At 43.4% G+C, this 26356-nt stretch overlaps 1 protein-coding gene across 1 annotated transcript; it reads right to left on the bottom strand.

Annotated features, from left to right (window-relative positions):
- Positions 1-963: 963 nt before the first annotated feature.
- clec3a (C-type lectin domain family 3, member A) lies at positions 964-11479 on the bottom strand. Its single transcript, XM_069902079.1, has 3 exons — positions 11294-11479; positions 3990-4070; positions 964-3213 (listed from the first exon to the last, which is right to left on the bottom strand). The coding sequence occupies exons 1-3, from the start codon at positions 11391-11393 to the stop codon at positions 2825-2827; spliced, it is 570 nt and encodes a 189-aa protein (XP_069758180.1). The 5' UTR covers positions 11394-11479; the 3' UTR covers positions 964-2824.
- Between the last annotated feature and the right edge of the window lie 14877 nt (positions 11480-26356).

Here is a 26356-nt window from a genome sequence, read left to right as displayed (position 1 = left end):
TCACCAGGCTCGGTGAAGATTCGCCAAGAGTAGTAAAATTCATAAAGTTCAGTGAAGATTTACCACTTGCAGTTACGATTAACCAGGCGCAGTGAAGATTCGCTAAAAGGGGTGAAGATTGACCAAGAGTGGTAAACATTCATCAAGCGCAGTAAAGATTAATCAGGAGTAGTGAAGATTAACCAGGCACAGTAACGATTAATCAGGTGCAGTGAAGATTAACCAGGCACAGTGAAGATTAATCAGGCATGGTGGAAAATAACCAGGCATGGTGAAGATTAACCAGATGCAGTGAAGGTTAACCAGGCACAGAGAAGATCACCAGGGCATTGTCTGAGATGGAACAGTTCTGTTTTTAGGAAAGGCTGGTTAGTTTTACTTGGACTAGAGGGAGCTGAGAGTGGACCTGTCTGAGGTGTACAAAATTATAAAAGGCAAAAAAAGGGTAGACAGCAGGAAACTTTTACCTCACTGCAGAGGTTCCAAAATCAATAGGCCATGGATAAGAATAATGGATGGTGCTTTTCTCCCAGAGCATGGATGGAATCTGAAACATTGTGTCTGAATGGATGGTATAGGCACAGACTCTCACAATGAAGTATGGAGCCAAGCACTTGAATCAAGAGAAACAGATGTCAACAGTTTCTGATAATGGGTACTTGATGGTAGGCATGGGAAAAATGGGCTGAAGGGCTCAGTTCTGCCTGAAATTGTCTATGTCTCTGTGATGTACACAATTGCGAATAAATTGGTTCATTCTTACCAGGCAAGTAGTCTGCCTGGAGAACAGAGAGAGTGGAGGGACAACCTTATACCTTGGCAATGGCAAATTACCCAGAAGGGATAAAGGACATTTTTGATGATACTGGTTACCAGCGAGTCTTGCAGGAGCAATTATAGTGGGGTCCTCTGAACCAGGAACTGTACATTCAAACTTTCAAGGCATAAAATTAATGTTATCCAATAAGAATTTATCGCAAAGCACTTGAACACTTAATACGAAGCAGAAATGTGACCTGCAAATACGGTTTTTCTTTAATGTTTGCAAGGATTCAGAACATAAAAATATATAAAAAGAAAATTGTATGTTTTATGTTTGGAGTGAGTAATGGACAACAGCAGAATATATGGTTCCAGGGCTTTGCTTCTAAAGACATATCCATGAGAAACGGCAGACATTGACATTAAATATATCGCCACAGTAAATGTATACGAGTTAAGATGGGTTGGTAATAATAGTGACCTGTGCCTGGCGATTTCTTCTGTTGAGGGTGTTCCTTCCAAATGCTGGTTGACAACTCTGTGAGAGCATCTTGGAGCTTTCGGCAACTTAACATTAATCTCCCAAGAAGTGTTGTGAGACAGTCAAGAGAAAAATCTTGGGAACATTGTCTTTTACAATTACTTTCTTAAATAACTCTGCACAGTAATGGGGCAGCTGGTGGGCATATTGCCTCACAGGTCCAGGAATTTAGGTTCAATGCTAAGTGCGTGCGGAGTCTGTGACTGGGTGGCGTTTCCACCAGGGACTCCCAACTTCTTCCCATATCCCAGAGAAACGCAGATTAGTAAACTAGTTGGCCACTGTCTCTGGTGTGTGAGCAAGTAGCTGAATCTGAGGGGAGTTGACAGGTTAGAAGGTTCAAAGATGTTTGAAGGTCAATGACAACATGGTGGCTAAGGAACTTGTTTCCGTGCTGTAAGACTCTGTCACTCTTTCTTTGGTGTAAGCTTATGTGTGGTATCTCTGAAATAGAGGACTTCAAAACGATGGAAGTGGACAAAGTCTTGAAGGGAAATCAATGCTTTCCATTTGTAATTCTACATGGAATCGTTGTATTGACAAGGAATAAGAAAAGCTTTGGGATTTTGAAATTGTTCTGTTTGAAAATTAGCCTGGAAACACATAATAAGTTACATAGATAGTAATTCCTTCCTCAAAGAGAGATGGCAGCTTTAAAATTAACGGTAAGAGTTCTGCTAAAATTGTAGTAAATACTGAGGCAATCTTAGCAGTGTGGCATTAGGATCAAATGCTTGACCAGTCTCCAATCAATCAGAGTGTCACACTGCTATCAGCCAATTCTTATCAGAGCAAACAATTCTTTGGCTTTTCTGTGGCCAATATGGATAATCTTAAAACTGTAGGGATAGAAAATTAATGAGGATTTCAGCATAAATATTGTCAACCGTGCAAGAGCAGCCCCACTCTATGTCCCGAATGCTATCCAACAGGTATTTAGCAAGGTCATCGTAGCACAAGGTTACTAGGTTAGTGCCAAGAATATGGCCTGTTAAATTGCAGAGATGAGATAGGAATCCCACCAAGGAAACTGGGAATTTAAATTCAGGTAACTAAATAAATCTGGATTAAAAGTGATAGTAAAAACACACCGTAAATGCTGGAGGAACAAAGCGTCCATAGGAGGTAAAGACGTTTCAGGCCTGCTATGGACACTGACACGAGCGGAGTTCTTCCAGCATTTATGGTGTGTTTTTACTACAATCACAGCATCTGCAGATTCTGTGTTTATCTCTAGTGTCAGCGATAATGATTATGAAATTACTAAAGTCATGATGTTGTCAGGCCCACTTGTGATTCCAGACCCACTGACAAGTTTGATGCTGAAATGGAAATGCAAGACACTTGGATAAAGAACATTGGCCTTGGCAATTTTACATTAATTTTTACCCTCCACTGTCTGGTGTCATTCAAACCCCGTGTGACCATTCAGATACTTATTTTAACACCTTCTATTGAAAAACAACATGCCAAAAGGTAATGATCAGAACTGCTCTGGAGTGGATTCCAGGAGAGACAGCACTAAGGAATGAGGTATTCACAGATGTATCTCTTCTCGTTCCGACACACTTCATCTGACCATTTCCCAATGCCAATGGACGCGGCCACACAATTTTCTCTGGTTCCGCCTCGCGGCTCACTCCGGTCCCAGTTGAGGTAATTAATCGCCATTCCGTTAACATCAACAAACTTGCCCTCAGAGGTCATATCGTTGACCCCAATCCAGAAGTCCCTCACCCCAGTCAGGCTTTTCTTGGCATAGCTACGGAGAGAGCTGTTTTCGTCAGTGTTTCGGGGGATGCTCAGCGTGCCTCCTTGGGCAATACAATCTTCATTAGCTGAGTGGAAGCTCTTTGCACCTTTTGATGCCAGGTAACACTTCTTGTGAACTTTTGTCCCTCTGAGGCAAACTGGGGAGAGAAACAGAACCCTAATTGATGGTGCGCTCTACAGAGGAGGCCGTGGTAGTTAGTGCAAGGAGTGGCAGATAAATTGGTGGTAGTTAGTATCAGGACAGGCAGTCGTACCAGATAGATTGATGGTAGTTGGTATCAGGATGGGCAGTTGTATCAGATAAGAGGAATATTTGACAGTCCCTGGCCTGTATTCATTGAAATTTAGGAGAATGAAGGGGAGACCTCAATGAAACATTTCGAATGTTGAGAGGCGATGTTGAAAAATTGTTTTCCATGGTGGGAGAGTCTAGGATAAGAGAGCACAAGTTCAGGACTGAAGGCTGTCTGCTTAGAATGGAGATGTGGAGGAATTTCTTCAGTCAGAGGGTGATAAATCTGTGGAACTTGTTGCCACAGGCGGTTGTGGAGGCTAAGTCATGGGATATATTTCAGGCAGGGATTGATATGTCTTGATTCGCCAGGGCACCAATAGGAGATGGGAAGAAGGCCAGGCAGTTAATGAATTAGCTCAGAATTAAATGGCAGGACAGACTCGATGCACTGAATAGCCATTTTCTGCTTCTATGTCTTATGGCCTTACCAGATAGACTGGTGGTCGTGGAATCAGGAGCGTTAGATGTACCAGATGAATTGGTGGAAGTTAGTATCAGGATGGGCAGAAGGTAGTTCCAAGATTGTCAATAACTGCACCATGGTGAGATGAGCATGTTGGTATTGGCAAGGGTGCTGAACCTGATACCACCCCATCCCTCTTCAGTTTGATTGCTTACCAGTCTGCAGTGCCTGCATTTCCTTCAGCAAGTTGACTTCCCTCCACAGTTTATTGATCTCCTTCTTCAAATCTTCTTTCCCTGTGTTTTCACCAGAATATAATGAAGAACATGTTTCAGATTTTCTGCAAAATCTTCCAAAGAATAAATATCCAGGGCTGAGGACAGTGATCTTCCAGAAATGTCAAAAGCCACAGCGTTGTCATTACTCAAACAAACATTAACGCAATCATAATGTGAAGGTCGTAGAATGCAGGAACAGTCCCAGTGAGTGCACATACCATTTACCAGCACGTACTCATGGTGAAGCTGACCTACCTGTAACCACTCCGAAAGTCACCACTTCCAATATTATGCGCTGAAAACGTTCACAAGAAAATAAAAGAGTAAAGTTTATAAAATCATGAGAGACGTTGATTAGGAAGGAAGGTCAGAATTTTATTTCCAGGTGAAAAATATCACCTTTTGGAGGACATGCATTTAAGGTATGGGAGGGAAATTTTAAAGAAGTTAGGGACAAGTTTTTTTTCCACACAGGGTGAAATGGGCTGCCAGTAGTTCTAGTGGAATTAGATGCAATAGTTGCATTTTAGAATCTACTGGATGGACACATGAATTATAATAATGAATTTATTGTCATACACATTGTATAATGCATAAATGCTTCAAAATTATTACCTGCTGGAACAGGTGCTTATAAAGATAAACTAGAGCTGCTTTCAGGTGGAATCGCCGGGAGAATGCAGCTCCAGAACCAGCTGCAGGTGTGTGCGAAGTGACATTCAGCTGGCAGTGTTGAAGGCACTGTTCTGACACCCTGATAAGTCCGCAGCTGGGAGAGGCTCCGCGGAGCAAATGCTGGCTCCTGTCCACTGTGGCCGTAGTCCTGCCCGCTTTCGGGTACCTAGGGGGAGAATACACCTACCCGAGGAGGGTTGGGTAAGTACTCCTCGGTCAGGGTTCTCCGCTTTCAGGTGGCCTCCCAACAGCCGCATTCGGCTGCTTTACGTTGGGGTATTCTGGCCACCTGAAAGCGACTTATAATGTTAAACTAATTGAATTAAATGAGACAGTAAATGCACAAGAAATATAATAAATATTATATTAAATATAAATATTCTGATCCCAGTCCAAAAAAGTGACTTGCAATAGAGCAGACAGTCCATGCTTCGCGAACCAAGGAGAGGCCCGAGTATCTCATAGCTGATGGAAAGAAACTTTTCTTGAACCAAGTGGGGCTGGTTTTCAGTGAGCAGTGAGAAGAGGTTGTGACCTGGGTGATGGGGGTCCTTTGTGAGGTTTGGCTGCTTCTTGGATGTGCAGGAAATAGAGGGCTATGTAATATAAACAAGCAGCAGATTTTAAGTTTATAAACTTTCTCCTCTGATAACAACACAGTTTTTAATGCCCCAACAGGTAATAACAATGGCAATCTCTCCCTTATTCATTAAATCCCCACCTCGCCCTGGATCCCAAGGACCCTCTCAGAAGTTACTGACCCTAAGCCTTCACAGTAGCATCATTGGTGTAGCAAGAGGAGAAAACAAACCTCTGTGTGGACTTAGCAAGGCATGAATTTGGGCTTAGTAGGCACAACAGAAGTTTGCAGTTGTTGGTCAGCGTATAAAACATGCACCTGCCAGTATGGATTGTTAGGCCTATGGACTGCTCAGGGCAGAATTTCTCAGCCTGTAAATCATTAGGTTCATTTAATAGGCAAAACTCAGCGTAGTCCGGCAGTGTTCATTGAACTCTCACCAGCATATCCTCCATGTACCTTACATATGCCTTGACTCCCTCCATCCCCAGACACAAGGACAAGATTCCCCTTGTCCTCACCTACTACGCCACTACAGCCTCTGCATCCAACATAACATCCACAAAATCAATTCATGTGTAGCTCCACTAGATGGAGCCCTCTCACCACAGGTCTCACACACACACACACACACACACACACACACACACACACAGGGTTAGCCAGATGTTGGAATGAATGGTTTATTGTCATCTACATAAGCATAATATATAGACACACAATGGCATTCCTGTTTGATCCAACTACACGTAACAACAAGCAACAAATATAAATTAAAGTATTGACACCATTCATACTTGTACAAATGCATCTCTGAAGGGAGTGGAGCTTGAAAGTCTACAGATGCTGTGATTGTAGTAAAAGCACAAAATTGCTGGAGGAGCTCAGCAGATCAGGCAGCGTCCAGAAGAGACAAAGATATCTAACCAAAGTTTTAGGCCTGAGCCCTTCTTCAAGGTATGAGAAAATGGCAGCAGGGGCCTGAATAAAAAGGATGGGGGGGGTGGGAAGGAAGGAAGGAAAGGGCAGGGGGAGGAGGGATAGAAGGACAGGGGGAGGAGCACAGGTCCTGGGCAGGAGATGAAAAGTATGGAATACATCTGGGGAGAATGGCTCTGTGAATGCAGAGCTGGAGGAAAAGAGACAGACGCAAAGGGAAAGAGAGAGAGAGGAAAGGAGACGTAGGGAGAGGCGAAGGGGAAAGATTGGGGGCATGGGTGTTTGGGGCAACAGAAACCAGATTTAATGCAATGTAGTTGGAGAGGGCCCAGGCAGAATACAAGGTGTTGTTCCTCCAATTTGCAGGTAGTCTCTGTCTGGCAGTGCATGATATAAAGTCTCAGTAAGCTTGAGGGTGTGGCGATATGTAATTACACCACTAGGTCACCAGGAGACATCCCAGTAACCTTGTCTATAAAGCAGTCCAGAGCTACAGTCTCGCCTTCCAGGTTCGTCTTGCAGAGAGACAAGACCCTCTTAGTGGACATATTAGTTTATTAAAGGTGTCTTATACTCGCACTGCTGGCGTGGTTATTCTCAGTACAGATTGAAAAACGCCTTGACTTTTGATAAAGTCCTTACTCTCTTCCCTTTGCAGCCCTGAATCAATTTCAGATCAGTACAAAAACTTTATAAGTGAAGATGATATAAATCTAACACGAAAATATAAAGTGTTGATTGGGACCAATCTGATCCAGAGTTTTCAACCTGAAATGTTGGCCTCTGACTCTCCCTGTACATAATTGCTTAACCATAAAACCATAGAATATTACAGTCCTTCCAAGTGAAGCAACATTTCACTTGTGAACCTGCAGGGGTCATCTACTACATCCAGTGTTCCCGCTGTGGTCTCCTCAACATCGGAGAGGCTGGGAGATCACTTTGTTGAGTACCTTGGCTCTGTCTGCTGCAATAGTGTGGATCTCCCTGTGGCCACCCATTTCAATTCCCCATTTCATTCCCTTGCTGACATGTCTGAACATGGTCTCATGCACTGGCAGACTGGAGGAAATTGGAGAAATGACACTTCATCTTCCGACTGGGCACCCTCCGACCGGATGCCATTAATAGCGACCTCTGGTTTTTGTTAAAACACCCCTCCTCATTTCTTCCCCTGACACCTTTCCCCAGCTCTAGCTCTCCCTTTACCCTGTCTCCTTTCACACAAGCATAATCAATTCTCACCTTATCATATCCAATTAACACCTTTTGCTGATCTAGATTCCTCCCCCAGCCGTCATTGTCTGAATTCTGAAATTGGTTCATTCTGCTTATTCCTTGAAGGGCTCAGGCCCAAAACATCAGCAATCTATCTTTGTCAAATCCTATGGACATTGAAACACTGGCTGAGTTGTTCCAGCATTTGGGTGTGTTTTAACATTACAGCGCAGCCCATCTATCTTGTCTCACTGACTTGCATCTGGATCATATCCATCCATATCCTTCCCATCCAGACACTTCTCCATATCTGTTTCCTTAAATGTCAAAATTGACCCTCTGAATATTTCTAGCATTTTCTGTATTTTTTTTTAAAAGTTTGAAGCTATCCAGAAAGTATGGCTATTCCCTGTTCTGTGTTCTGTTCCCCATCCATTTTTTAATTCACTTTGGGGCTGTTGTTATTTGTTGACTGAATATCACTCAATTTACTGGATACTTGATCCAAGCCAACCCCAGTCTTTACAAAGCCTGCATTTTAATGCAAGCTTTGAGAACACTCAATAAATTGTTCACAAGTTGTTAAGCACATTGGTAAGGACATAAGAGCCTGCTACTACTGAAATCAGTGAGGAAGGATTTCAAAGCTTGCAGAGGGATTTGGACCAGCTGAAAACATGGGCTGAAAATTGGCAGATAGAATTTAATGCAGATAAGTGTGAGGTATTACATTTTGGAAGGACAAACCAAGGTAGGATGTACACTGTAAATGGTAGGGGACTGAGGAGTGAGGTAGAACAGAGGGATCAGGAATACAGATATGTAATTCCCTGTAAGTGGTGACACAGGTAGATAGGGTTGTAAAGAGAGCTATGGCATATTATTCTCAAATTATTGAGTTATGGTAAAGTTGTACAAGGCTAAATTTGGAATATCATGTGCAGTTTTGGTCACCTAACTACAAGAAAGATAACAGTAAGATTGAAAGAGGGCAGAGAAGAGTTCTACGATGTTGCCCAAACTTCAGGAACCGAGTTACAGGGAAAGGTTAAATAGTTTAGGACTTTATTCCCTGGATCGTTGGAAAATGAAGGAAGATTTGATAGACTTCTACAAAATTATAAGTAGTATAGACAGAGTAAATGCAAGTACGCTTTTTCCACTGACATTAGGTGAGATGCAAACCAGAGGACATGGGTTAAAGGTGAAAGGGGAAAAGTTTCGGGGGGGACATTAGTGGTGGGAGTATGGAACAAGCTGTCAGTTGAAATGTTGAATGTGGGGTCAATTTTCACTTTCATATTTAAGAAAACTTTGGACAGGTACATTGGTCTGGACACAGGTACAAAGGCTATGGATTGGGTGCATGTCAGTGGGACTAGGCAGAATAATGGTTTGGCACAGATTAGAAGGGCCAAAGGTCCTGTTTTCTCTGCTGTTATGTTATGTTCTATGGTTCTATTTGGCTCATTGAGCCTGCTCTGCCATTCAATATGATTGTGGCTGATCTAGCTGTGGACTCAGCTCCATCTACCTGTCTGTTTATCATCACCCTTAACTTCCCTTCTCTTCAAAAACCAACCTGTCTATGCCTTAAATGTATTTAATGAGACAGCCCCAAATGCTTCATTGGGCAAAATATTCAACAGATTCATTACTCTCTGGGAGAAGCAATTCTTCCTCAGCTCCACTCCCCCAGATCTTGAGGCCATTAGGGCAGACAATTGATTAGAGCAACGCCTTTACAGTACCAGCAATCAGGACTGGGGTTCAAATCCAGCGCTGTCTGTAAGGAGTTTGCACATCCTCTCCATGGGTTTTCTCCAGGGGCTCCGGTTTCCTCCCACCCTTCAAAACGTACCGGGGTTATAGGTTAATGGGATGTAAATTGGGTGGCAATAGGGCCGAATTGGGCTGTTACAGTGCAATATGTCTAATTTTTTTTAATTAAATTTAAAAATGTCCCCTCGTTCTGCTCTCACTAGCCAGTGAAAACAACCTCCTGCTTCAATCTTATCTATTCCTTGCATTATTTTTAATAACATAACATAACAATTACAGCACGGAAACAGGCCATTAGGCCCTCCTAGTCCGCACCGAACCAAACACTCCTCTCTAGTCCCACCTACCTGCACAATGACCATAACCCTCCATCTTCTTCTCATCCATATACCTGTCCAGTTTTTTCTTAAATAATAAAATTGACTCCGCCGCCACTATTTCTCCCGGAAGCTCATTCCACACCGCTACCACTCTCTGAGTAAAGAAGTTCCCCCTCATGTTACCTCTAAACCTCTGCCCCTTAACTCTTAACTCATGTCCTCTTGTTTCAATCTCTCCTACTCTTAATGGAAATAGTCTATCCACATCCACTCTGTCTATCCCTTTCATAATCTTAAATACCTCTATCAAATCCCCTCTCAACCTTCTACGCTCCAAAGAATAAAGACCTAATCTGCCCAATCTCTCCCTGTACTCTAGATGCTTAAACCCAGGTAACATTCTGGTAAATCTTCTCTGCACTCTCTCCACTGTGTTTATAATGTGTTTATAAGATCTCCCCCCCCCCCCCCCCACCGTGAGTATAGTCCGAGGCTACTCAATCTCTCCCTACAAGCTAACCCTTCAGTTCCAGAATCAACCTGGTGAGCCTTATGATGTGTCAAGAAGATGGACGATGTAATATAATGAGAGAAAATGTAAGCCTGGGCACTTGAGCACAAACAATGAACCACAGAGGAACCAACAAATCTGGATGTGCAGAAGAATCTCTGCTATTGATGCAACATAAAGAAGAACGTCCTATCAGGCTTTGCTGCTCAAAGTTAGCCATTATTGGGATGATGGAGGAAGTATTGTGTGTTGATTTGGTCTCCATACATTAACAATAATATACTGGCTTTGGAATCAGGACAGAGGAGATACATGCATGTGGTGATACAACCATTACACTGGCCAAATTCCTACTGGCAACCACTCTACCTGCAGGTAAGCAACCTGGGAGGCTGGCCCCACCTGCTGGCTGTCAATCACCAATCCATATAAAGACTTGAGCTGGCCCCTTCGGGGGACAGTCAAACATGGAGCCAGCAAAAGCACTAAGACTGCTGTACAAAGTTTAAGGTAATTAAGGCCTGTTGTACAGTCTGTGGACTTTGCGTCAGAATTATTTGCACAGCTACGCTCCCAGTGCAATTAATTATGCGTTTGTCTCTGAAGAAAGTTTGGGAGAAAGTTTGTGAGAAACTAATCTCTAGAAACTGATATTGAAAAGTATGAGAGCATTGAGACATACCAGAATTTGGCAATAACAAAACTAACCCAACTTTTCCGTCTGTTCACTCACGGCTTTTAAGTTGAGGGTCATTTTCAGTCGACACAGGCTGAGAAAAGCATTGTAGCAGTCTGGACTCAGGGAAACCTTCATTCTAAAACAAGGCAGCTTAGATGATTGAGGTTCAAAGCCATTCTACTAAAAGGTGCAGAATCTTCACTGCATAATGTGAAGAATATCTTCAATTCTTTGGTACCAGAAAACTTTCTTAAAAAATCATGACTTCTAATTCAGGATTTCTTTCTCCTCCTTCACTGTATATTTTCTAGTTGGAATCAGAACTGCATGCAGTTCTTGAATAGACAAAGCTTTCCCTTTGTGCATATTCTCACACACACACACACACACACACACACACACACACACACACACACACACACACACACACACACACACACACACACACACACACACACACACACACACACACACACACACACACACACACACACACACACAAAACCCCCCCACCCCCATAGAAGGAGACTTTGTTACCTTTGCCTGTTTTTGATTTGGACCTGGATGACTGAGCTGTGGCCATGGACATCATTGCAACACAGAGAAAAGCAAACCAGAGGAGTTTTGCTCCTGCCATAGTGAAATCCTAAATATCCAGACAGCAATCCTGAAGGCAGAGAAACTTCCCTGAGAAGTCAGCAGAAGAATGTAAACCAGGATGCAGGGGCTGCAAGCCCAGGGAGGCATTGACTGTTTGCACACTACAACCTGCATTTATAGGGAAGTGGTGACGTTGGTGGAGTGTCTGAGCTCTGGCATCAACATTGTCCTTTCATGCTTCAGTCTGCTTAGCCCTCTCCCCTCCCCACATCCTTACCGCATCTCTCACACCTTGAATTACCTTAATTTATTTTTAGCTCTGGTAGTTTCATGTATCTTTACAGATTTTTTTCTCTTTTGCAAACTTACTGCCTCATACAGATTTTTTTCCCCATTTGCTCGTGTTAACAGCAGGATACTTTTGTTCACTAAACATGCAATTTTATAGCCATCTGTGACTTCAGGAGCTTTTCCATCTGAAGGTCATAGGGTTCAATTACCCCCTTCCGAGTACAACATCAAGGCTGACAAACCTTAATGCCCCACAGAGAATGAAACATTAAATTGAATCCCCTTCCTGTCCTCTCTGGTGCAACTTGACATCCAATAGCTCTGCTTCAAAGAAGAGCATAGAAGTTCTCCAATATTTATCCCATGACTAATCATGTGAAACACAGACTGCAGATACTGTGATTGTTGTAAGGACACAAAAATGCCGGAGGAACGTGGGACTCCCACCATTCATATAACTGGTGTCTAATTGGTTGGGGCAGCAGGGAATATGGGTAAAAGGCTGGCAATTGGAACTAGGTGTGAGCATCGTTCAACTTAGGGTAGAGTTGCGGAACAGACTCGATGGGCCAAGTGGCCTACTTCTGTTCCTTTATTTTGTGATCTGCTCTTCCGTCCCCACTCACCCTTCCACCCCCTCACTGTAGCTGCAGTAGGTACACTACTTGTCCCTATATCTCTCCACTGCCCCCCCCCCACCCCCAGTAACAACTAACTAGAGATAGAGTTTCACATGCATCTCCTCCAAACTCCTCCACTACATCAGTGCTCCTGATGTGGCTTCAGGCCACAGGACTTTTGCAATCTTTCCAATGTACACTTCAGTTTTGGATTTGCTCTCACCACCCTTCCAGGCAGTGTAAAACAACAACTTGTTCTGTGAACCTGTCCAGTATTCTGCAAACATTTTCTTTACTCATTGTGTCACCTTTGGTTTTCTTTGCCAATTAACCCACTCCCAGCACTGATACAATTTCCACTGTTACAATTTCCTTCAAAATTGCAAGTGCTTCAATCAAATTCCACACACCATTCCCAGACCGACGTGCCCCGTTTACGGCCTCAACCACTGCCAAATTGAGGCTAAGGCACACTGGAGGAACAACACTTCCATTTGGACACTCTCCAACCAGATGCCATTGACATCGACTTCTCCAATTCCCATTAACCCCCCCTCCACCGTGTTTCCTTATTTCTCAGTCATTCAGCTCCCCACCTCATTCCCTTATCAGAGAGCACCCCATTCCCCAATCACTTCTCAACTTTTGTTTTTCTCTTCTACCCTCCCATCTGTCTCCACCTATGACCTCTTACCTGCTCATCCCCTGTCCCTTCTTCCTTCCTTCCCTCTCCTCCTCACCCCTTCATGCGCCTGCTTCTTTATGCTTATACCTGACGAAGGGCCCAGGCCCCAAACATTAATTACCTCTTCGTTCCAATGGATGCTGCATGACCTGCTGCATTTCTTCAGCATGTTTGCATATTGCACAGATCCCAAAGGCTTTGGGTACTGACCTAAAGTATGGTAGTAACTTTGACATTTTTACTGCACATAATATGTGAAGGTGAGCTCGAAGCAAACCACAACAACTCAAAGGAAAGATTATTCGGTTCAGGGTGTGTGGTGTTCCTCGTCCTTCTTTGTTCTGTGATGAACCTCCCCATGGGGCCACCTGCTGGGCATTTGTAACCTAAACTGGCTGACATAGTGATGGAACACAGCTGGTCCCTTCACACAACATGTGCAATGCATGTGTGACTCCACGGTGTAACTGTGTGCAGGCTAAGCACCCCATAAACATGCCAACCAGTTCAAGGTGGGAATCTCATCGAGAAAGCTGAAATCAGTGGAAGCATATCTGTCCAAGAAATAACTGAGAGGAGGGAACAAAGGGAAGGAGCTGCTGTTCCTCACCCTAATCTCCTTTAGACATTTAGTTTCTTTAATAAGGAAGAATGAATTCTTTTCCGTAGTTTGCTATCAGCGCTGAGGGCTGAATGTTCGGCTCAGAGAGTCCCTGAAAGGCTCAGTTATGCAGAAACCCTCAGTAGCTTGCAGCCCTCAAACAACGTCTAGCATCAACAGTATCGCGTCAGGACATCTGGTACACGAACTGCACCACCCGGAACCACCGGGAACTGCAGAGATGTGAATGAGACCCCCTCCCCTTCATTGACTCCATCTCCACTTCCCCACTGCTTCCGATATTAAAATACAGAGGGAGGCTGGGGACGTGGAGGGGGGAACTCAGCAGGTCAGGCAGCTTCCATGGAGAGAAGTGGCCAGTTTTGAATTAGGACATGATCAATAAAGATTTTTGTCTGCTTCTTTCTCTGGATGCTGCCTAACCTGTTAAGTCCTTCCAGTCTATCTTTAATCATTTAAGATTCCAGCATCTTCAGTGATTGTGATTTTAAAAAAAATATAAGACTCATCCCACCCTGGCCATAGGCTCTTCACCCCCATCCCAGCAGGAAGAAGATTCACCAGTGTGAGATCACACACCACCAGATTCAAGGAGTGTTTCTTTCCCATCATTATCAACCTCGCCCTAGTGAAATAATGTTGCCTTTGTTTAGTTCCAACAGTAACTCTTCATCTTTGAGTTAAGCAAGAAAGTTTGCAGATGCTGTGATTGTAGTTTAATGCACAGAAGTGACGGGAGAAGCTCTAGCAGGTGAGACAGCATTCCAAAGGAAGCAAAGGTCCATAACCAACCTTGACGAAGGCCTCAGGCCCAAAACGGTTGTATATCTTTGCTTCCTATGGATGCTATGTGAACTGCTAAGTTCACCAGCACTTTTGTGCATTAAACTCTGTAGCTATGAACTGTTTTCAAAGCAGTACTATAGAAAGGTCACGTAATCCTACATTTAGAATGCAGCATTCATGAAATTCTTTAATTTTTGCCTACCGTAAGACAGAGACAGAGGGTTGCCGCTTTGTCCTGCTCCCCTCACAGAAGCCTACAGCACCAGGTGTTCCCAGGCAGTCTCCCCTCCAAGTATTGGCCCATCCTGAGCCTGCTTAGCTTCCAAGATCAGACAATCTCATGCATATTCAGGCTATTCTATGTGTGAGTTGACCAGCTGGACTCCTCACAAAATGAACTTGTGCATGTGACAATTAACTTAAAGTTGAACTTCAATCTCAACAACTAATTTTTACTCTGCAAGATTCCACAAATAGCAGCACCGTCCAACTTTCATATTAATCAAGAAATCATGGATAGATCCTCAGAGCAGTGGAATTTTTATTATGATCTGAGGGAGCAGCCAGAGTCTTGGTTTAACACCATCCAAAAGGCAGAACCTTAATGAATTCAGCACACCCTCAGTGGTGGGACACCACCTGAGATTTTATGTTCCACTCTCCAGTGTGGGATTCACTCAGAGGTGAGGGTGCCACTCACTGAACAACAAAGGAACTGCTGTGGAACCCAAAGAGACCTCTTCAGTACTGCAGTGATGGGCATCATGGGAAGAAAGACAATAACAAAGGGTGGGGTGTGTGTGCGTGCGTGCGTGCGCGCCCGCGTTTCTCTGTCTATGAGCAGTTGTTACCGATGGGAGATACTGTTTCAAAAGAAGTTCAACCACTCGTCTCAAAGCCACAAGAATAATAATCATCTTGCTCCAATACTTATTATGGGATATGTGGAGGTGATCATGAAGTTAGAGACAATTTTAGGAGCTGAAGTGGAATGAACAAGGAGATGTCGTGAGCTACCATAGTGTCCTTTCACTGTCGGAGGCTCGATTTCATTCCAGCCAAGGGCATTGGGATGAAAGCCTCCTCTCTCCTCAAATCCCAAGTGGACTGAGTCGAGCCATAGGCTCAACACAAGACTACAGTGAAAATGCATGCACGAGTTGGCATTCAATAACCAACCACTCCTAAAGAAACCACAGTGAGGGCCAGAAGAGGAAATGAACATGGAAATGGAAAAATCCAGACTGATGTAGAGAAAAACATGGAAAACCACTGAAGGGAGATGGGAGAAGGGTTCACCTGATATCATTGTACAAGAAACGGGTATTTGTGATTGTTTCAGAGGTAAATAAATTGCCACAGCAACTTTCTTTAACTTGGCAAAGACTTCCTCTTCCAATGGATACCATTTATCCATATTTGTGGACTTAAATTCACTTTATTTAATATTTGTGGTTCACTTACATAACTGCAGTTGCCAAGAGAAGCAATTTCTGGTAATAACAGTTTGTATTTTTGTGGCATGTTTAACATTAACTTGGACAAAATGTACCAAAAAACTTTAAAGAGAGACAAGAATAGATGTCAAGACCAAACAGGAATTATTATGCATGGATTAATACAAATAGAAAATGTTGAGAATACTCATCAGGCCCAGCTGGAATCTGAAGAGAGAGAAATAGAAATCCAAGGCCTTTCTTTGCTATCACTCAGGAACTATGTTGTAGTAAAACCGCAAAAATGCAGCAGGAACTCAGCAGGACTTACAGCGACCAGAGGAGTTAAAGATGTTGCGGGCTTGATCCCTTCGTCACGGTATCAAATATAGAAACTATATAAATCAGGGGCGGAGGTAGAGAAATTAGGGAGTGGAGGCCAATGAGAAGGCCTATTGAGGGTGGAATGGAAACGGTGGGGGAATTACTTCTAACATTGATTGCAAAAAGTTAATTGTTAGGTCAAGAGAGCTGCCTCTGTGATGTGAAAACGTGTACCATCTGAAGTCCAGTAACCAGCAATAAAAATACTGATGTGATAAAGCATGAGAGTAGATTATGTTCATTGCTTTTCAGGAGGTGAAGTTTAATCGTCTTGCCCTTGTGCCGTACACCTGGATACCAATGCTGCTGGGCATCGATTAGATGAAGGCACTGAAGCTTATCTAGAGACTGAGAGATGTGGTCTGCATACGTTGGAGGCTAATCTGAGCAAGAATTGGATACAACAGGCAGGCGCATTCAAAGATTCCTTCAATAATAGCAAGGTGCACAAGCCCTTTGGCATTGCTGACAAGTATAAAACTAATGTACCACTGGCCATGATGAATGCTATTAAGAGCTAGATTGGGAATGAACTAATGAAGGTGGAATAGTGTGGACTGGAGGTAAAGGTGACCAAGGATAACTTGCAACTAAAGCTGGTCTTATATCTTTCTCCCTTTGTCGTTCTAGATCACAGTGCTGGGATTCAACATTCCTCATGGTGGCCCAGCTTGTAAAGCTGTTGCCTCACCATCAGAGGGTGAGATTCAATCCCCACCTTTGGCCTGACTGTTGATTCTGCATATTCTTCCTGCGATTGAATGCTCTGTTTTAGGGCAAATGGGAGGTTGATGGCTGGCGGAGATTTGGTGGGCTGAAGGGCCTGTTTCCATGTGAAATCTTACCATGACTCAGTCACCAAAGAAAAGGTGATAAGGTTGTGAAGAGATATAGCACACCATGGGTAGTTCAGGGGCAAGGAGGTGTGAAGAGGAATAGACCATTTTCCAAGCTGCTGGCACTGAGAGTTCAGGGTCAAGGAGGTGTAATAGAGAGTAGACCACCTCCCAGGCCACAGGTATGGAGGGTTCAGGGTCAAGGAGGTGCTATGGAGCATAGACTATCTCCTGGGCTGCAGGGACTGAGAGTTCAGGTTAAAGGAGGTGTGATAGAAAGTAGACCACCTCCCAGGCAACAGGTACAGAGAGTTCAGATTCATTGAGTGTCCATGGATTCACCTCCAGCACTCCTGGAGCCTCTGCAGCCACACAGATTACAATGGAAACCATAGGAGACCCGAGCTCCAGATACAAACCCACAACCCAATCAGGAAGCCTTCAGTGCTCGAGACCCCTCAGGTGCCCCTCCAGCCTATGGCACCCTCTCGCATCCCAGTTCCAATATCTGGTACCCCTTCAGCCAGTCTCGAGCCACTCCAGCAGTCTGCAGCCTCATCTGAGTCCTTTGACCGCAAATCATTGTCGCAACTCCAGCAGCGCCACCATTTTTGTTAAAGAGAGCAAATACAGAGGAGATGGGGGATGGGGGTTGAACTTGGTACGATGTGGGAAAATTCAGCTTCACAATTTCAGGAGAGGGAGGCCAAGTCAGGGAAGAAAGAAACAAATTGAAAGCCAAATCATTCAAATATCCACATCGCAAGTCCTTATCATATGTAGCACCTGCTCTGCCCACAGGAGACCCCTTTAGATAATGGCCTGCGAGAAGATAAATGCAAGTATTTTATTTCTATAAATTATTCTTTCCATCAGTTTCTTCAATGATTCTATTCTTTATCAACTCACCATTCTCGAAGCAAGGAGCTAATGGCAGAGAGTTTGTAACCCAGAAGATTAGGTGTTTTGAATCAAATTCCAAGGAGGTTTGAATGACAAAAGACTTGCCATTGTGCTACTAAAGTCAAATAAGTAATTTAACTGGCAATCACAATGGATTAAACTTCAATAAGCTGTTCAATGTGAAAGAATTACTCACAGCCGCTTTTACTCATGCCTTGTTGAATTTAGTTCTAATTAGTTCAACAGCTGCCATCGATGGCTTTAATAAAAGGCTCCCACTCACGACTTGGACTGGAATTAAAGGCTCAGTTTAGTACAACTGGGAGCTGTCAATACCAGGATTGCAAAATGTCCTCAAACTGGCAAAACCATTATAACATTTATGTCTTTCACTTCTGCCTACTTTGAAGATGTTTTCCCTCTCCCTCCAAAAGGAGTTCAGTGAATCTCCAAAATAATGCTCCCCTCCTGTGCTTTCCTCCCCCCACCCCCATTCTCTTTCCCCTTCCCGATATACCTGATATCACTCCTTCCTATTTTACTCCCACTATGGGCTCCCAACCTAAAAAGTTGACTCACCATTTCTATCCAAGGATAGTGCACGGCCTCCAGCTTCTCATTGTTTGTTTTACTTTCCAGTGACAGCAGTTTTTGTGTTATTCTTCACAACCATTATATTATCCAGAGAAATAAAAGGAAAGGGGAGGTGAGGAATATGACATGAATGAAGGCAAATGGTAAAGAGCAACATAAAAGCTGCTGATTTCTGGAATCTTAGGCCAACAAAGAATTGCTGGAGGAACTCAGTAGAAATGGTCAGAGGTGGTCTACTCGCCATCGCACCTCCTCACTCCCCTGTTCTGAGGCTCATGGTAGGCAGGAAAGTATGTTCATCATCCCCTCCTCAGCTCAGAGTAAGTCTCCTGAGTCCTGTCAGACCTTTTGTGTCAGTCATGAACGCTTTCCTTGGTGTGTGAGATCACTCCACAGCCTTAACTTTACGGCAGGCAGAAGGCAATTTTGTACAATATTCCATTAAAGGAAACTTGGGTGTAAACCCTTTTATCAAGACTTATCTAGAATAGGTGAAATTGGTTGGCATGGACAAGATGGGCTGGAGGGCCTGATTCCATGGTGTACAACCCTTAAAAATGTATATTATATGTCAACTCATCCCAAGATATCATCAACTAATGATATGATTATTGAAGCGTGGTCATTCTAATACAGGAAATATAGCAACTAATTTGTGAACAAGAAACTACCACACAACAACGTGAAACATTGATCAGGCCCTTAAAAATTCCACAGGAGTCAAATATGGTCAGTTCAACACTTCACTGTTTTAGCATAGTCTCTGAACAAGTGCAGTACACAAACGTACTGCAGAAACTCAACAACATCCATAGGAAAAAAAGGGTGACCGACATTTCAGGCCTGGGATCTTCACCAGGAATATACTTGACGTCAGGCTACATGACCTGCTGAGTTTCTCCAGTACATTTGTGTCTTGCATCTGACCCCAGCACCTGCAGATTTTCTTGTACAACTCCACAGGACAGGAGCTTGCTTTCTTAACCAGTTCTCAACCTTTTTCTTTCCACTCACTTACCACTTTAAGTTATGCCAATGCCATAGGTGCTGTGTGATTAGTAAGTGATTGCTTAAGATGGTATGTCGGTGGAAAGAAAAAGTTTGAAAACCACTGTTTTAATCGTACCTAATTGACTCGTTATGTGCATGGTTTCATAACTCCAAAGGAAATGGGCCAATGACCATTTTTCTCAAGCAAAATATTTCAGTAACAATTGGCTTTGGAGCAGTGATTCTCAGCCTTCCCTTCCCACTCACATCCCACTTTAAGCAATCCCTTACTCATCACAGAGCACCGATGACACAGGGATTACTTAAAGTGAGATGTGAGTGGAAAGGAAAAGGTTCTAAACCATTCATCCAGGAACCCAAGTTCAATCCCATCAAGATAGTGGGGACTGGGGGGGTGGGGTGGGGTGGTGATGGGTGGGGAGGGGGGTCACAGGGGACAAGTACTATCTCCTCGCAAACTGCACCTGGTCGGGATTGAACCTGGGTCCCTGGAGTTGCGAGGCAGTAGGTCTACTAGTATTCTCACTGTGCTGTTTTCAGTATTAGAATCAGAATTTATTGTCATGAACATGTCACAAAAGTCTTTTTTTGTGGCAGCATCACAGTGTAAACATTTATAAAAAAATACTTTACAAAATAAATGTTAAAAAGTCCAAGAAAAAAAAGATCAAAGAAAGGCAGTGTCTGGTTCATTGTTCATTCAGGAACCTGATGGGAGCAGGGAAGAATCTGTCCTTGTGCTGCTGAGTCCTCGTCTTCAGGCTCCTTTACCTTTTTCCCAAAGGTAGCAGGGTGAAGAGGGCATGGCCTGGGTGGTGGGGGTCCTTGAGGATAGAGGCTGGTTTCTTAAGACACCACCTTGATGTCCTTGTTAGAGTGAAGACTGGTGCCCATGATGTCACAGGCCAAGTTAACCACACTCTGGAGATTTCCTTGCCACCTCCAATCCAGACAGTGATGCAACCAACCTGAATGCTCTCCACAGAACACCAGTGGAAGTGTGAGAGTTTCTTCGGTGACAAATCAAATCTTGTCAAACTCCTTACAAAGTATAGCCCTGCTGACCCTTCTTTGTGACTGCATCTTCAGGACAGATCCTTGGAGATGTCGACACCCAGGAATTTGAAATTCTTGACCCTCTCCACTGCTGACCCCTCATGTTCTCCTAATTTCTTCCTGAAGTCTGCAATCATCTCCTTGGTTTTGCTAATGTTGAGTGCAAGGTTTTTTTATTACACCACTCAACCTGCTGATCTATCTCCCTCCTGTCTACTTCCTCATTGCTCTCTGTGATTCTGCCAACAACTGTAGTATCATCAGAAAACCTGTAGAGGGCATTGGAATTATGTCTGGCCACACGGTCATTGGTATAGAGTGAGTAGAGCATGGGCTAAGCACTCATCCTTGAGGTGCGCCTCTATGTTAATCGTCAATGAAGAGGAGATGTTTCTAATTCATACTGACTGTGGTAAAATGATGAAGTCAAAGATCTAGTTGCAGGGAGTGGGGTGGAGGGAGGGCTGGGTGCAGAGATCCAGGGTTTAGAGATTATTGACCAGCACTGAGGCAATAATGATGTTGAAGGCTGAGTTCCAGAGCTGAGTGGGGAGGCAGTGATATTGCTGTGGAATGATAGGCAAATTGCAGTGGGTCCAGACCTCTACTTAGGTATAGTTAATTCTGGCCATGACCAGCCTCTCAAAGCATTTCATCACAGTAGATAGTCATGCTACTCCGTGATAATCACTGAGGCAGCTCACACAGCTCTTCCTGGGCTCTGGGATGATTGATGCCCTTTTGAAGCATGTGGGAGCCTCCAACTGCAGCAGTGAGAGATTGAAAATGACCGTGAACACTCTGGCTAGTTGGTTAGCACAGATTTTCAATACCCTGCCGTGTACGCTATCTTAGCATGATGTTCTGATATCAGCCTCAGAGGGTCCTCAGCCTTTGCAAGTATTCTCGTAGGCAGAGTTGGGTTCTCCTCAAAGTGGGCATAGAAGGTTTTTGGGTATTGAAGCATCACAGCCAACTATGGTTTTTGCCCTCGCTTTGTAGGATGTAAGGGCCTACACTCCCTGCCATAGCCGCCCTGTATCTGCCTCTGTCTCTAGTTTCCTCCAGAATTGCTTCTTTGTTGCAGAGATAGCCTTCCACATCTCATACCTGGACCTCTTGTCGAGATTTACAGTGCGTGGGAAAACTTAAAGATCGTGAAATAAGTAGCTTTGATTGTCCAGTGGATAATTAATCTCCCATTGTGGTTCCAGTTTTGGTCTTTCAAAAGTGGGATGATTAAATTGTTGAGGAAATGCTTTAAATGCACAACATGAATACACCCTGGTTAGTCTGTGAACTGCATAGATAATTGTACAAGAAACTGTAATGGTTTAAACTGTGTACTTGCATTTCCATTTTCATCACACCAATGCCTATTGCCTTGTTATATTGTTTTTGGACAGATCTCACACTGTCAGACATTCTCATTATAAATTTAAAAATGTTAATTACGATTGCTCGCTTCATTTCTGTAATTGGCTCATTTAATGTAGTGACTAATTAATATTTGAATAATTGATCTCACAGTGGATGAGATTTCTCCTTGTAGACAGAGTAAATGCCAGGAGTGGCGGTGTATGTCAGTTGGAGCACTGATTGGGGTTGCTCAAACTGGTTCTTGGAGTGGTGACGAATAAGGAGAAAATTATAGGAATTCTACTCTGAATGCCATCCCATTGCCTCCACAGATACTGGTTAACCTACTGAGTTTCTCCAACATTTTGCTCTTTGCTCTAAATTATGCCATCTGTCGTCTCTTGTGTCTCCTGTTAATTGCGACGCTTGTGATTTAGTTGACTCATAGAACAGATGAAACATACACACAGCGCAGAAGGAGGCATTTGGATTATTCTTTAAAATCATCTGCTCTGATTTATTTATCCACTTCACATTTTCATCCAGACCTCTTTAGAAGGTTACAGTCAAATGTGGATCTACCGTCAAATCCATATTGCAGTCTAAGTTTTACCATTCAGGGTGTAAGAATTCATTTTCTAATTGCCACTAACTCTTTGCCCAATTTTTCTTCTAAACCCCCTCCCTTCAGGCAGAAGGTACAGGACACTGAAAACTCCCTCACCCTGATTCCTCAAATGTTTCATTCTATCTCGCCATCAGATTTTTGAACAGACCTCCATTAGTGTAAAACCATGCCTTGTGCTGATTAACTGTACTATTTCTTTTTAAAGCTATACTCTCCACTTCCATTTTATTTTAACACTATGTTTTCACGGAATTTATAGTAATCTGTACTATGTAGAAGTTGACTTGCTTGCATAACTGACCAAACAAAGCTTTTCGCTGTAGCTTAGAACTTGTGGCAACAAATAATCTAATTCAATTAATAGTCCAGCGCAGGAACAGCCCCTCAGCTGACATGTTTTTGCCAATCATGATGTCCAAATCAAACTAAAACTCTGCTACTTGCCCTTGGTCAATATCTCTCTAGCCCCTTATATATCCCTCCATCTCCTTCATATTCAGATGTGCATCTTGAAGCCCCTTTCACGCTACCATTTTGTTTGTTTCCACACTACTGCACGTCCCAGGCAGCTGAGTAAAAGATCTGCTCTTGTCTTTTTTCCCCTCAATACTGGAAACATCTTCTTTCCACAAGATCAACAAGCATCTCTATCAACCGTCCTCCATGACTTCTCTTTTCTAAAGATAATGATCCCAGCTTCTCTGGGAAAAAAGATGGTGACCACTCACCTTATCTTTGCCCCTGAATTGTATACCGCTGCAAGATCATCATTCAGTCTTCTTCACTGCAAGGAAAAAGAGTCCCAACTTATCCCACTTAACTGATAACTCAAGGCCTCCAATTCCAGTGCCATCCTTGTGAATGTTTTGTGCAACTTTTGATGACATCTTTCCAATCTCATCCTCTGCAGACACCATGACTGAAGAAAACACGGTGCTGGAGAAACTCCACAGATCAAGCAGTGAACTTTATATAGCAAAGATAAGGACACGTACTCGATATTTCAGGCTTGAACCTTTCATCGAGTTATGAGCAGAATGAATCAGGCACCCAAATAGTATGGGGGTGGTGGGGTGGGGCAGGGCATGTGCAGGGGGGGGAGGAGTACTGTCCGCAGACTGGGTTTTTGCTAGGCTCCCTCTCTTCCTTATCCCCTGTCATTTTTTCCTCCCGCTCCCCACCCCTTTCCCTCTCCTTTCACAGAGTTTTCCTTCCACCCCCTCCCCACCCCACCCCTGTTTGCTGGTGTGCCCTCCCTCCCTTATAGATCTTTTACCTTTCGCCTGTGGGACTGTGCTCCTCCCTCCCCCCCTCCACCACCCCACCATTTTGTTTGGATGCCTACCTACATTTTTCTCATACCTTGATGAAGTTCTCAAGCCCGAAATCCTGATTATGTAACTTTATCATTGCTGTATAAAGTACTCTGTTTGAACAGCTGAGTTTCTCCAGCGTTGTGTTTTAGTGTTTTCTCCTTCCACTGAGATTGGCAGAAATGTTTGTGTGCCTTCCCACTTCCTCCCTCTGCCCACTGGCCCTTCACTCATCCTCCAGGCATAGTGAACAGTGCCTTATTGGACTGGCAATCTGGAACCTATCTTTCTGGAAAAAAACAGCACTAAAAATACTGTCGTCTTTGAAGTGACTTGTACTCCTGGCATCTACAGTGAGCACTGAAACAGTTGTATTTTTGCAAGCTATAACTCCACTTTCTCTGAAAGATCATAGGTTAAGCAAATGATTAAGTTGCAGCTGGGACTATTTTCTTTCTTGCATTATTACCTTCAGATGTGACCTGCAGGTTTGTAATTAAAATGAGTGTGTTGGGTGACTGAGGGGAAAAAGGGAAGCTTCGGGGTTAAAGGGAGATGTGTGAATTCTATTTGATCTGACACCATTTTAGTCCACAGAGCCGCTTTCTTTACTGGTTAAGTCAACATAAGGCACCAGGAGGGATTCTCATATTCCAGGCTGTTAGGCTAAACTTTGCTCAATGCACCTTTGTATAGCTACAGCTTTGCTCTCTTTACTTTGGGTGTGGGTTGAAGCAGGAAATGTTTCAACCTAAGGTTCTAAGTTCACTCTTTGGCCATAGACATCAAATTTGAGTAAAGAACCACCAATGCACACTCCCACGTGCCCTGATGATCTCCTCATCTTCATATTGGAGGATGAAGTGTGGGCTGCCTTCAGGAGGGTGAATCCAAGGAAAGCTTTCAATCTGGATTGGAGTACCCAGCCGAATATTAAAACTTGCCAATCTATTCACGGATATCATCCCCATCTCACTCCAGCAGGGTGTAATACCCACTTGTTTCAAACAGGTGTCATCATACCAGTGTCCAACAAGAGTGTACTAACCTGCCTAAATGACTATCGACCAGTGCCACTCACATCAACAATGATGAAGTGTTTTGAAAGGTTGGTGTTGAAGCAGATCAGCTCCTGTCTGGGCAGATGCTATCTCATTGCTTCTACACAATGTCCTGAAATACCTGGACAGCAAAGATGCATACACCTGGATGTTCTTTGTCAACTACAGTTTGGTATTTAACACCACCATCTCCTCAAAATTGAACAGCAAACTCCAAGATCTGGGATACAACATCCACTGTGTAATTGGATCCTGGATTTCCTCACCTCCAGACCACAATTAGTGAAGATTGGTATGAGCATCTCCACCACAATCTCCATCATTGGTAAGAGCATCTCCACAATCACCACAGGGCTATGTTCTTAGTCCCCTGCTCTGCTTGCTACATACCTATGACTGTGAGGCTCTACAAATTTGCCGCCAATATCATGGTAGTGGGTTGTATAAAAAGGGGTGATGAGTCAATATACTGGAGGGAGATTGAAAACTTGGCTGAATGGTCCACCAACAGCAACTTCACACTCAATGTCACCAATACCAAGGAGTTGATTGTTGACTTCAGGAAGGGAACTAGTGATCTAGTGATCATTGCGGGATCAGAGGTGGAGAGGGTGAGCAAATTTAAGTTCTTTGGAGTCACTATCTTGGAAGATCTTTAAAGCAAATTTGGCATGATTTTGGAAACCTGGCAAATTTCTACAGATGTTTACAGGTGCATGTTGAGTCAAAGGTTTTTTTTATTGCACTGCCAATAAGTGGTAATTTTGTCTTGCCTGCAGGAAAAGGAATCTCAGGGTTGAATGTGATGTCATATATACTCTGACAATAAATCTGAAATTTGCCAATGAGAATTTGAATTTAAATTTCATTAAAAAAAAAATAATTAGACATACAGCACGGTAACACGTCATTTTGCCCCACGAGTTCATGCCGCCCACTTTACACCCAATTAACCTACTCCCCCACTACGTTTTTTTGAAGAGTAGGAAAAAACCATAGACTCTGGGGAAAACCCACGCAGACATGGGGAGAACGTACCAACTCCTTACAGACAGCGCGGAATTTGAACGCCAGTCCTGATCACTGGTGCTGTAAAGGCATTGCGCTAACTGTTACGCCCTAAGTCGGGGCATGAATCACAAAAAGCTTGGAAATAGTTAACAGGCCAGACATCTTATCAACAGGTACAGAAATGAGTCAGGTATTAGCAGAAGGTAAATTTAACTTGCACAAATCTCAATTCTTTAGATATTTGCAAATCAGACATTTTCTTGAATCACAAGTTTCTAATTTCCCAAAAGAGTCTAAATCAAATTTTGTAGATGAGTTTTTTAGCTTAATGCTTTCTCATAAAGTTTTAATATCTATTATTTATAAGGAATTGGGATCTGTGTTGATCAATAGTGTCCTCATCT

Source organism: Narcine bancroftii, chromosome 10 (genome assembly GCF_036971445.1).
Source record: "Narcine bancroftii isolate sNarBan1 chromosome 10, sNarBan1.hap1, whole genome shotgun sequence".
Taxonomy (NCBI): Eukaryota; Metazoa; Chordata; class Chondrichthyes; order Torpediniformes; family Narcinidae; genus Narcine; species Narcine bancroftii.
The sequence above is the reverse complement of the archived record's forward strand: the minus strand, read 5'-3'. Positions and strand labels throughout refer to the sequence as shown.